This window comes from Cnephaeus nilssonii, assembly GCF_951640355.1.
Source record: "Cnephaeus nilssonii genome assembly, chromosome: 2".
NCBI lineage: Eukaryota > Metazoa > Chordata > Mammalia > Chiroptera > Vespertilionidae > Cnephaeus > Cnephaeus nilssonii.
In genome coordinates this window covers 76,398,411-76,411,064 of record NC_137073.1, presented here as the reverse complement: position 1 = coordinate 76,411,064, position 12,654 = coordinate 76,398,411, and the positions used below count along the sequence as shown (strand labels likewise).

Below are 12,654 nucleotides of genomic sequence, written 5' to 3'. Positions count from 1 at the left end.
TATCTATATTTCTTTTTTAAATTTTATTTATTGATTTGAGAGAGAGAAAGACAGAAAGAAACATAGATGTGTTGCTACACTTATTTATGCATTCATTGGTTTTCTCCTGTTGTGTACCCTGACAAGGGATTGAACCCACAATCCTGGCATATTGGGATGGCACTCTAACCAACTGAGCTACCCAGCCAGGGCCATAAATAGTATAATTTTTGTTTTTAAAACTTAAATAGCCTATCTTTCTTCTCCTGCCTCCTCTCCCCCTCCTCTTCTTTCCCTCTCCACCCGTCCTCTCCCCTCTCCTTCCCTTTGTCTCTCCATATATATGTATGTATATATGCGTATGTGTATGTCTTGTTTTTTTTACTCAATGTCCACATTCATAAATGTAGCACCATTTTAAACTGTTGTATACTATTCCATTATATGAATAAATAAGAGCATTTTCATTACCCTACAAATGAGCAATAACGATGTTTTCTGTGTTTTTCCTATTACAAACTATTCTCAGTAAACATCCTTTTACACACATCTCTTTGTGCACATGATTGAGAGTTTGTTTTGATTCTGATGCCTAGAAGTGGTAAGGATGTCTTTGTTTTTTGCCGGATATTACTGATTTCTCTGAAAAGTTGTGTGATACCACTTTCAGCAGCTGTGTAGGAGAGTTCCAGTTTCCTTGGCTACTCCCCAACACTTAGGACTGTTAGGCTTCTAAATTTTTGCCAGTATCATGAGTAGGAACTAGTAGCTCATTCTTGCAACTCATACTTCCCTAATTACCAGTGAGACTTGGTACCTTCTTTCCTACCTCTCCATAACTGATCAACAGTATTTACACACACTGAGCTCATCGAATACCTATCAGCTTCATTTTTCTTCTTGGAAATTTCCCTTTCACGATCCTCTGTCCTCCTGTTCCCCTTGTTGCTCCCTTGGCCTGCTATGTGGCTGTTTCTACCCCCTACCCCCCGGGCTTCCCTGCACATCTCTCCTGTGTTGGATCCTATGTCCTCAGTCCCACTCTCTCTCTGTAATGGCATATTTCTTTATTTGGTAGAGCATATCTCCAAACTCCCTAAGTAAAGGTGTAATGAAAGCAACGTTTTTTCCAAATTAGTTGAAATGTCTTTTGCATTTCATTTGTTTATTTTTTGCTACTTTTACACTTGGTTTTTTATCATATATCTGGGCTTAGAATTCTAGAAGAAAATTATTTTCCTTCAGAATTTTGAAAGAGTTGATTCTTCACTTGCCATGGTTGCTGTTGAGAAGTCTGATGCCATTCTGATTGCTAACCCTTTATTTGTAACTTGTTCTCACTTTTTGGAAGCCTTTATAATTATATTTTTATCCCTTTCTGGATGAATTTTATAGTATGCCTTAGTGTGGTCTTTTGTTAAAATCATTTTTGCTGGTTATGCATTAGGCTTTTTCAATCTAGAGACATATTTGTCTTGATTCTGGGAAATTTTTTCTTAAAAAATTGCTTCTCTTTAGTTTTATCTTACTGGAACTGTCTCTGGTTATAAGTTTGGCCTCTTGAATCCTCTGATTGTTGTTATTATTTTCCTTCTATTTCCATTTCTTCATGTTTTTGTTCTACTTTCTGGGAGAGTTTCTTATCTCCTAATATTGCATTAATTTTTTAAAAATCAGCTAGCATATTTTTAATTTCCAAGAGATATTTCTTGCTCTCTTATAGTTCCTATTTTATGAACTCCTGTTTTGTAGCTAAAATATATTTTAAATAACTCTTCAAAGATATTAATTGTTTTTTTGGAAGTTTTCTTCAGCTTCCTGTGTGTTGAGGTTAGGTCTGTCTCTGTGCTGGTTCTAGGCTCTCTTTCTTATTCCACTGTGGATTGATATGAGGATTGAATTGAATGTTTGACTCAAGGGCAACTAATGTTAGTGTCTTAAGGAGAGAAGCCCTATAAAGCAAAACTATCTTGATTTTCCATTTAATTCTCAGAAGACAGGGTTTAGACTAAATAAAATTGTAAGGTACTTTCTAAACATGAGAATTTCAAATTGGCGATTCCCATGACTCTAATTAGATTAGGTAGAAATTTTGAATCAGGTATCCACTATTCCGTTCATCTTTTTGGCAATGCATATTAACACCTACTATTATAAACTGAAATTTACATTGATATTATTGGACTAGACATGCTACTTTTACTTCCTGTTTCTTTAATGTTATGTTTTAAGTAAATTCAAAAGACTAAAGAATAGGAATCCAAATTCTAAGAGAACCTTATTAATTCACTGCCACAGTCAAATGCACCAGGGTATGAGATCTCGTCTGAATTACATTTCACATAGGAGATATTAGATTATTTAGGCAAGAGCAAAGACCGTACCTGAATTTGTATCATTTTTTATCTATGTAGCTATAAACTCTAATGAACCTCGTCTATTTTATGTATCTTTACACAAAGATATAAATCCTTACATGGCACTTGCCAATGCCTTGTCATATAGTTGCATTAAAAGTGATCTAAGCACACTCAGCATCCAGAGGAGGCCTCTAATTTATTGCTACAGTGTTCCGTTTACGTCAGATATGTAGAAGCTATGCTGTTGTAATAACAGAGAACCCTTATAATTTTATAGTCCAACTATGGACTTTAAAAAATGTATCATGGAACATTTCACATATTGGGTTATCTTAAAGCAAATCTAGGGTGTCCTGTCATTTCATCCAAAAATACTCTAGTATCTTTCTCTAAAAGACATGGACTCTTTTTTTTCCCCCATTTTTTATTAAGGTATTATATGTGTACATAGCTTACCATTACCCCCCCCCCCGCCGCCAAAACTCTGGGGGGTGAGGGCATGTATGGGAGTGGGGTGGGGAGACTCTTTTTTTTTTTTAACATCAATACAGTATCATTGTTACACCTAAAAAATTTAGTAATTTTTACTTAAAATCATACTGTCAGTACTTGAATTTCTCTGATTGTCTCAATGTTTCCTTTGGTTTGTTTGAATTTGGTTCCAAATAATTTCATATATTGTGTTTGGTTTGTTTATTTCTTAAGTCTCTTTTGACGTTCTCCTGTCCTTTTTTTTTTTTTTAAATCTTACAATTTGTTGAAAAGACTGGGTTGTTTATTTAAAAGACTTTATTTGGGGGAAAACTATTTTCTGAAATATTTCTTATATTCTGGATTTTGTTGATTATATCCCTGTGGTGTCATTTAACATATTCTTTTGCCCCTATATTCCCTATCAACTGGTAGTTTGGACTATGTTTGATGTTTGACTAGATACATGGTTTATTTTTTGGCATGAAAAAAATCTTCATAAATAGTGTTGTATATTTACTGTGTTGTATATGCTGTCTATTTCCTATTTGCATTCATTAGGAGGCTTACCATGTCTGTTTCTCTTTTTGTGTTATTAAGGTTGATCTGTGGGTTCAGATGTTCTCAGCTTGATTCATTCCATTATAAAGTTTTCCATCAGTTTTTCTCCTAGTGATTTCAGCAGCCATTGCTGATTATTACCAGGGTCCCCTATCCTATATAATAAAGAGGGAATATGCAAGTTGACCATCACACCATCACAAAGATGGCTGCACCCACAGTGGAGGCTGAGTTCCTGTAACAAGCCTTAAGGAGCAATCAGCAGGGACCTGAGGCTGCCAGGCATCGGACCGGGGCAGGGGACCTGAGCCTGTGCACCCTGCCTGGTGGACTTGACGAGGGCCCTGAGGCTGACCCCCCCCCCCCCATGGGGCTTGACAGGGGTGGGGTCGGCCGGGTCTGGGTCTTGTGTGATTTTGAGGCGCATGTGGGTGGGCAGGGACTTGACTCTGGGTCCCGTGGCGTACCCCAGACTCTGACAGGAGGAAGATTTTCATATACATTTTACTAATTTTCTTTCATCTCTGACACTTCTATTATAGAGAAAGGGCAAATAGCAGTATTAAAATATTTCCTCTAATTAATCCCCTTTTAATGTGCACGAATTTCATGCACCAGGCCACTAGTAGACATTATAAACAGAGTTAAGAGTTTCTGAATTTGGGAACCCTCAGCTATTTTCAGTTTCTCACCCCTGATTTATTCTTGCATCTTGGTCATTGATTGTCTCTTTTTTAGTCTATAATAGGTTTATCATTCTCTAATGCAGTATTCCCCAAAGTGTGCTACATGAAACACAACACTGCAAAGTACATTGTGGGAACATCCTGCTGAGTTTGGGGAATGTCACATTCTGTTTTTTAAAATATATTTTGATTGATTTCAGAGAGGAAGGGAGAGAGAGATAGAAGCATCAATGACGAGAGAGAATCATTGATTGGCTGCCTCTTGCACGCCCCACACTGGGGATCGAGCCCAAAGCATGTGCCCTGACCGGGGATCAAACTGTGACCTGGTTCATAGGTCCACACTCAACCACTGAGCCACGCCAGCCGGGCCCATGTTCTGTTTTTCCCTCTGAGATTTATAATACAGGTGAACCTGTTAAAATTCTGAGGACTCTGTCAATAATCTTAATTTATCCAGCATTTCATCAACTTACTTGACCACTCTATTCTTTTATTATTAATGCCTATTAAGAATCCTGTTTAGAGAAACATAACTTTTTGAAATAAAAAGAAACAGTGTTTGAAATGTATCTCAAAGAAGAGGGGGAGGTAGAAGCAATTGCCCCATCCTCCCATGGAGCTTGCTGATCTGATTCCTTAGCACTGGCACCCTCTGGGGAGAAAGAAGAGTGTGAGAACAAATCAAAGTTCAGACAGCAGAGAGAATTGGCACATCATAACATGTCTTGTGTTAATATAATCACATCTTCATTGTACTGGTTGCTTCAATTGCTGTGTTTCTTATCAGCATTACCTATATAACCAACATAGGTTATTCCAAATACGTTAATTACTGATAAGGAACTAAAGCCCAATTCTAATAGTCACAAAAACAAAAAATTCAGTTGCTTTCTTACATTATAAACTTACTAGTGCACATGCACAGCACACACACACTCCCCAGAGCACATGCTGATTATTTTATTTCAGGTGCAGTATTGGTACACGAGGAATAGTAGAGGGAATCATAAAACCCATGGAGAGCGTTGGTTTCAGATAGCAATTCCAGAGTGGTTTTCATGCCAGAGGCTCACATCCTGTCTGTGGCTCACTATGGAAAATGGAGTTGAGCAAAATGAGGGACAGAGACCAATTTTCCTTTGCTCTAAAGACACCTCACGCTTTGTACAATAAGTGTTTTCCATTAGAAGGAAAATGCTGCACATTAGTGCTCCTGAGAAAAAATAGTGATTGCCAGTAATGCCATCAGGAAACGATTTTTTAAATGTTTCACAGTATAAGCACGAATCAATCATTAAGTAGGGGAAACAACTTACTTTGCAGACTTGGAACATTAATGACAAAATTTTTTGGAGGTAGAGTTATTTTAGGAGAGTGTAAATTTTGATTTTAGGAACATGCACAGGGGATAGAGGAATAAGTGTAAGTCAGAATGCTTCATTAAAATAAACAAGAACAGAGCCAAGACCCAGAAGACATGAACCTCTGTCCTGTGAGTTTCGTTGGGGAGAGTGGAACAGGATGAGACGTGGCTAAACGAGGCATCACCGATAATCCCAAGAGTAGACTTGGCATCCTTTTTGTCGTGCTGGGCTGCTGGTGCCTGGTCATGGGGTACACTGTGGAGCTACACTCAGACCTTGGGAGTTGATCTTCATAATGAAAAGTAAACTGGTGCTTTCAATAAGCTTTTGTTTAAAAATGATCATGATTTAAGATGCTTTTCAGAAAATGCAGACAACGGCAAAGACTATGTTAATTAAATATTTTTAAATGATAGACAACCCTTTCTGACTTGTCACAAACCTGTTCTTTATGACAAGTTACCCTTATGTTGGCTGTTCATAGAGGGAAAGGTCAAGTACAGGTCTCCACTGTGGGCATTACCTTCCACTTATTAGGTAGCTTCCCAAATCCTACCCTGAGGACTGTACGAGGGCTCAGCTCAAATATGTGTTGTTGGGAAGATTGAAGCTAGAGGATGGGACATATGTCTGGAAATTACCCTAAGAACATGATTTTAAAATGCAACTTAGGGTAATAAATGTCCATTTCTTGAGCATAAAGCAGTTGAAAACTGCATGCATTCTTTGCACTTCTAGAAGATTGTTTGGTGAGTGACCGAGCCAGGACACAAATGTAAAAATTATGACATAGTTTAAGATGCTTAAGAGGCCTGAATGATGACCTCCTTTATGAAGTGAAGCGCAGAGGAAGGGAAATGACTGGCCCAAGGTTACATTTTGCCTTGTGGTTTAAAAGATTTCATTCAGTTCTCAGCTTAGAAGGCACTTTGTTCACTTTTAATATGGCACATGGGTGCATTTTATACCTTGAGTTTATAGTCTGGTCTTGAAAATAACCAATGATTCAGTTGGCGCAAAAGAATAAGGATGACAGTGAGCCAATGAAGGGAAGGCCCATTTTACTTCCTGCTGGTGTCAGCTTTTCAGGAGCTGATTGCCATGGCTGTATGTCATCCCAGACTCCGGATTCACTCCCCTGATGTTCCAACAGCTGGTGAGCAGAGAAAAGTGTGAAAATGATAAATGCAAATGTCAACCAGCAGGTTGCAACTAAGGGCTAAAAACTGGGAGGTTGAGGGAACTGTCTCTGGGTATCAGTGCAGGAGGTTTCTGAAAACTCCATAATGGGTCTAAAGAAATTTCCCATGAAGGATGGAGTTTTAGGATCAGAATAAAAGTTCAGTTAACTAGAAAAAACCCTGCACCAAGATTCTACTGCTCCATTTGGTTTAACGGGGCATTTGGGCTTTTATGTCTTTCATCTTATGTGTCCTTATTTTAAGGACAACAATGCTCACTCTGTTTAATTTCCAGAGGAATGGGAAGGTAGTTCTTTTATGTCAACTAAGGGGGAAAGTTGTGTTGAGACACCAGATTGAAAAGTTCTTTGTAATTTAAAGTTTGTTTCATTATAGTAGCGTTTGGCTTTTAGTCGCCCAGATAATGACTGTATTACTATTTCTTTGCTCATTTAAAAAATGAGGTATTCTATTTTTATGTCCAGCAATGTACAGGCCTTTTGGTCACAAATCAAATAGGATGATTAATTTTACTCCCCAAGAATTCTGCTTTCTGAATCAGTGAGGTTTTATTTAACAAATGTTTTTTGAGTTTGAAGTTCTATATGATGATTACACTCTCCAAGGTAAAAAGTGTGGAAAAAGGTGACTGACCTTGAGAAATATACAACTGCTGTGTTGGCGTTCTCTCAGGGTTGAAGTGGAGTAATAAAACCAGAAATCACAGAATGGTTTTCAATTTCAAAGACAGGCTGTCTGACCTTGCCTAAATAGTCCAGGTAGAAACCAAGAAGGAACACGGAGAAGGAAATTGAGTTCCCCTCCAGGTGACACACACCACAGCCACCTCCATTAATACATCTGGGATTACAACATGGGCCATTCACTTTAGGGTCCAGTAAGCTCTTGCCTAGAAATGTATTTTCATTCTTACTTGAAAAAACTCTGATTAAACTTCTATACCCCCTTACACACAGATGCACACGTTAACTCCTCCTCTTCCCCCAATCATTCTTGTTTTTCTGTCTCCCCGAACTAGGGATATGGCAGATAAAAAGAATTCTTTCTGATATATATTTGGCTCTTTTTGAACACGTTTTCTCTTGAAACCATTAAGGGGACTTACCAGATACCTAGACTCGCCAGCATTTTAGATTCCTTGCTAAAGTGTTCACACTCAGAGGAAGGAAACTACGTGGATTACTGGCTTCCATTGTGCCTGGCATTGTCCCGTTTGTCAGTAATCACCTCCTGACCGCCTCATTCAATGGGTGATGGTTCGTTCTCTATGTCATATTCTTGTGCCCTGGCTGCCTGTCTGCTGGCTAGGAGGCAGCACTGCAGTGTCTCAGTGAGAGGTCCTGCCACATCTGCTGGATGGAAGTGTTGAGGTGTGTGTGTGTGTGTGTGTGTGTGTGTGTGTGTGTGTGTGTGTTTTAGATTGTGTAATATTAAACATCAGGAGTTCAACTGGGAATATTTGTTTTTAGAGGTGAAATGGCCTTCTTCATTCAACGGCTGGGAAAAACAGTTGAAATTGTGAAAGTGTGTTGTGACCACACAGGCATACTTAGTCTCCTAATGCGGTGAGATAGGACATAGAACATTCTAGGTTGATTTATATTGCTCTGACAATGACATCATCACCCCAGGGGGTGTGTGTGTTTACCTGGTTAAATGAGGGACGTAAGACCTGGGACAGTCCCAGAGGAGGCACTCTAGACGTGGTGGACGTCAGAGGCATCCTCAGTGGGTGTGTTTTCAGTAGTTAGTGAGTTCCAGTGTTCGAGGCACAGGATCTGGATTTGAGGTCAGGAAAACCAAGTCACTCCAATGTAAATGGGTTGCTTTTTCTTTGTGCCCCAGTGGCATCTAGATGCAGGGATGACCTAAACCTTTGAGCGGAGTGTGGAGTGCAGACTCTCCTCCCCACCTCCTCTTCCCCTCCCTCTCCCAGGAGCCTTGTGAGGACACTTTGCTCTTCATTCCTGCCAGGCCTTGCTTCCGCTTTCTCTAACAACCAAAGATCCTTGTCAAGAGGGCAAAAGTCACAAGCATTTTTGTCCTTAGAATGCCAGCAGTTATGTGTATCCATCTAAATAATAGAGGCTTTGAGTGAATGTGGCAAGGATTATAATGGCTTCTTGTTAATGACTGGAGAAAAAGCAGGAGGGCCCCCGGGCTACACATCTTCCCCACCTGTGTTTCCACACACACTCTGCTGTCTGCTCCAACTGGAGCTGGTTATTTGTCATTTTGCCACATAGCTGAGCCCCAGGGAGGATGGTCAATGGAACAAGTGCAAAGAAAATGGTTTGCAGCAAGAGCCTTTCTTTTCAAATCAAAACCCCCCTTTGCCTCCCCTTTAAAACCATATATTAGAGGATTTTACCAGAAAGAAAAAAAAAAGGAGAATAGACTGTGCCCTGCTGTTGCTAGGTAACAGGAAAAAAAACCCATAGTGATATTGGGACGATGTTCCCTAGGAACCTGGCTACTCTTGCTAAGTGATTTGTTTAATGTTAACAGATTTGCATAATGGTGAGGCTAAAGGGTTTTCATCCTTCAACTCCTTTCTCCACATCCCTTACCCACATCAACAAAATCCCAGATACATTATTTGTCTTGAGGTTAATTCTTGATTTTGAGATACTTGAAGGAAGGTGCTCTGCAGATAAAAATATAGTTAATTGCATGTAGCTAGAGTATGCACTGTATTTCTAAGATCTTTGAACCCATTTTAAAAAAATAAATGCGTACCAACCTGACTGGTGAGGCTCAGTTGGTTGAGTATTGGTTTTGATTCCCAGTTAGGGCACATGCCCAGATTGGAGGTTCTGTCTCCGGTTGGGGTTTGTACAGTAGGCAACTGATCTCTCTCTTCCCCTTTCTTTCTCTCTCTCTCCCCCCTTCCTCTCTCTCTAAAATAAAAACATATTTTAAAAATAAGTAAATAAATAAATAATAAATAGGTATTACCCTTTCTCAGCAATAACAGTGTTTTCACAGCCCACAAATGGCGACAAGTCTGTTTATTTGACACGTCCCTAGGAGTATTTTATGAAGGTTATGTTTAGCCACGGGAGACATTTGTACACACAAGCAAGTATATCTTAATCGTACTAATTAGATCATTAGATGCCTGTTTTGTTTCTTTCTCACTGGATTCCACCATTCTCCTTGTGGCTGGCTGAGTCAGAGTTCACCTGCCTTGGGGGTCTCATGCTGACTCCCCTGTGACCTGTGCTGTCTGTCTGTTGCAGATTTGGACATCTCTGAGGCTGAGTTTCCACCCCCTCCTGACTCAAACCCACCCGGCCCTGAGCTGCAGACGTTTATAGCAGAAGCAAAGCTAAATCTACAAACACTGACCAGGCAAGATGGGGAAACTGGAGACGGAGCCGAAGAAAATATTGTTTACCTCTAATTGTGTTGTCATTATTTTTCCCAACAAAACAGAACACTGGCATTTTGGGGAGAATTTTTATTTTCCTTTCCTGATATGTGTGTGACTGTGTCCAAATGGCTTTAAGAGTAGTAGTTAATATTTCATGCAGGTTCCTTTTGGGGGGCCTGAGTCTAATAATTAAATTATTGAAAGCAGCTCTGTTTGTATAATCGTTAACTTACCATACCTAATTTCAGATTTCTGGAGGAGAAATTAACTTGAATAAGCAGAAATATTTTCAAAGTTCTGACTCTGGACTAAAATTGCACATTGCATTTTCTACTGAATCATCTGGTTTTTGAAATGCCTAAGACTCAGATGAAGCAATTCGAGTGGAAAGAATGATATTCATGATGGGCAAACCTTCACAATCACAGCCGTTGATTACAGATAGAGGCCTCACTGCCCCAGAGACAGAGGAGGCAGTGGGAAAGGCCTGTTCTTGGTTACTTTTCACATGCGAATTGCTCTTTGGAACATCACAGGGGTTGCTCCTGGTGGTGACCTGTCACAGTCACGGTGTAGCCAATGTGTGCTATTTGGACACTGTTCTGAGCGGGAGGCCTCTCTGCGATGGACACGATTTGGACTCTTATGACCTGGGCCACATGCTTTGCAGATGCACTTTCTCAGTCCCAGAAAGTTTTTCAAGCCACGTCTTTCAAGAGAGCCCAGAGGCAAAGCTCCAGCGCAGTCAGTTTTGCTGTAAATAGTGAAACTCCAGTCGTGCCCTCACTTCCCTCCTCTGGTCCTGTCCTGCCAGGCCTGGGAGCACCAACTACCACTCGCTAGCAGCATCTCTCCCTGCAGTTCTTCAAGGACAAGAACTGCTCTCTCGGCAAAGCTTACTGCCTGTTTGTGATTTTCCACAAAGGAAAGCTGTTACGTTCTGTCCTCAGAGTAATAGGGGTCTCTGTGTGAAAAAATAAACCAGAAAATGTTTTCAGCTTGTTCTTCGGAAATATTTGTACATGTTTCGGTCAGTGTCAATAAATGTCTTTTACCTGTCTATTTTACTTTGAAATTTTAATATCGTGTAGGACCATAGTGAAACACACACATCACACACAAATACAATCTCCCCTGATGAAAATGAGGTAAAGGAGGAGTATCAATTCACCTAGAATTGTAGCACTTACCAGGAGGGAGCTATGATAGAATGGGGAAAAATTCACCTAGGTTCTATTGTTTGCTTGTTTTTTTCCTACTTAAAGTTGCCAGTTGAATATCTATTTGATATTTTCCACTCAGGCAAGTTAAATCTCAGTGTGTGGTTTGTTTTTTTTTAAAGCCTTTTGGGAGGCACTCTTTTTCTGACTCTTTTTGCTTTTGGCCATTTTGGTCACAATCATATTATATTAAATTCAGAGACTAATCTTCACAGAATGCATTCAGCATATTAAAATTTTAGTCAATCACTTCACCTCCAAGCTGAACTCCTACTAAATTATAAGATGCATCTCCCATTCCTAAAGACATTCAGAGAAAAACAAACCTGTTTTTCCTCCCTTGCCAGCAAAGTCTATTCCAGAATCTGTGTCCCTGGAATGAAAACCATATAGATATTTCAGTCTGTATCCTTGCTCCAATAACTATAAATAACTTATTTTTCCCCCTAACAGTGGATATGGAAATAACCACACATGAAAATATATAAAAATGTTCAAAATCTCCATGGCATTCTTTAAAAATATGTGTGCTCAATTGGTTTTTAAGCTCTGCAAAATCTGGGTATTCATGTCACCACCCTGGGAAGCCCTAGAACCTTTTCAGATACCTCTACTGTATTCATAGTTTCCTCTTTAATTTTATGATTTTTCAACTAAATATAACTGAGTTTCAAAGCTTGTTTGATAAGTTCTTCCTTTGGCCTCACTATGTAATGAGCTCAGATCTCAACAGAGATCACTATGTGGCTCCAACAGAAATTCCAGCTAACCTTTAGAGTAGAGTAGACCACCCTATTTCCCAGCATAATAGGTTTTCCCCCAAAGGATCTGCTTTTCCTATGAACCAAAGAGCTTAAAGGAGACAGTCAGCTCTTTAGAGATTTGTTGTGGGGGAAAAGCAATGTTTTTGCTCCGTCCCAGGCTGCATGAGTTAATGTACCATCTCATTTACAGTCCAAGCTACTCTGCATTTCATCAGGACTGCATAATTACTGCACTCAGGCAACACCTTCCAGTCCACCTACAACTGGAACCCTGATCATTCAGAAAAGGGTAAAATAAAAATACTCGTTGCAGAGGTGTGGTGGCCGGTGTATGCGTGTAAGAGTTATGTAAGGTAAAGGCGAGCCTAATTAAATCATGGGATGACAGACAAAGAAGAAGCAAGGAGTATGTACTCCTTCCTGTGATCTAGGTCCACCTTTCAAAGTCAGAATCCACCTGAGGTTATTAAGGTTCAACCCTCTGTCCACATTGAGAAGCATAGCAGTTGAGAGTTGGATGCTGGAGCCAGATCCCCTCTTCACCTCTCTAGGTTTCAGTTTCCTCATCTATAAAACAGGGATGACTACCTTATAGAATTGTTGTGAGAATTAAATGATTAATATATGCGGTGTTATTAGGACAGAGCCTGGGACATAGAAATCACTAA

The 12,654-nt window shown here is 39.7% G+C and overlaps 1 protein-coding gene across 6 annotated transcripts in view; it reads left to right on the top strand.

Annotated features, from left to right (window-relative positions):
- The window catches only part of ARHGEF28 (Rho guanine nucleotide exchange factor 28), a 259,482-nt gene extending 247,690 nt beyond the window's left edge, over positions 1 to 11,792 (top strand). Inside the window, exon 37 of one of the 6 annotated variants that reach the window (XM_079796132.1) lies at positions 9,869 to 11,792. In XM_079796132.1, the coding sequence (XP_079652258.1) occupies positions 9,869 to 10,032 (164 nt within the window). In that variant the 3' untranslated portion in view covers positions 10,033 to 11,792. The remainder of the gene's footprint in view (positions 1 to 9,868) is intronic. The other 5 variants (XM_079796130.1, XM_079796131.1, XM_079796135.1 and 2 more) reach the window with 5 other exon arrangements.
- Positions 11,793 to 12,654: the final 862 nt, after the last annotated feature.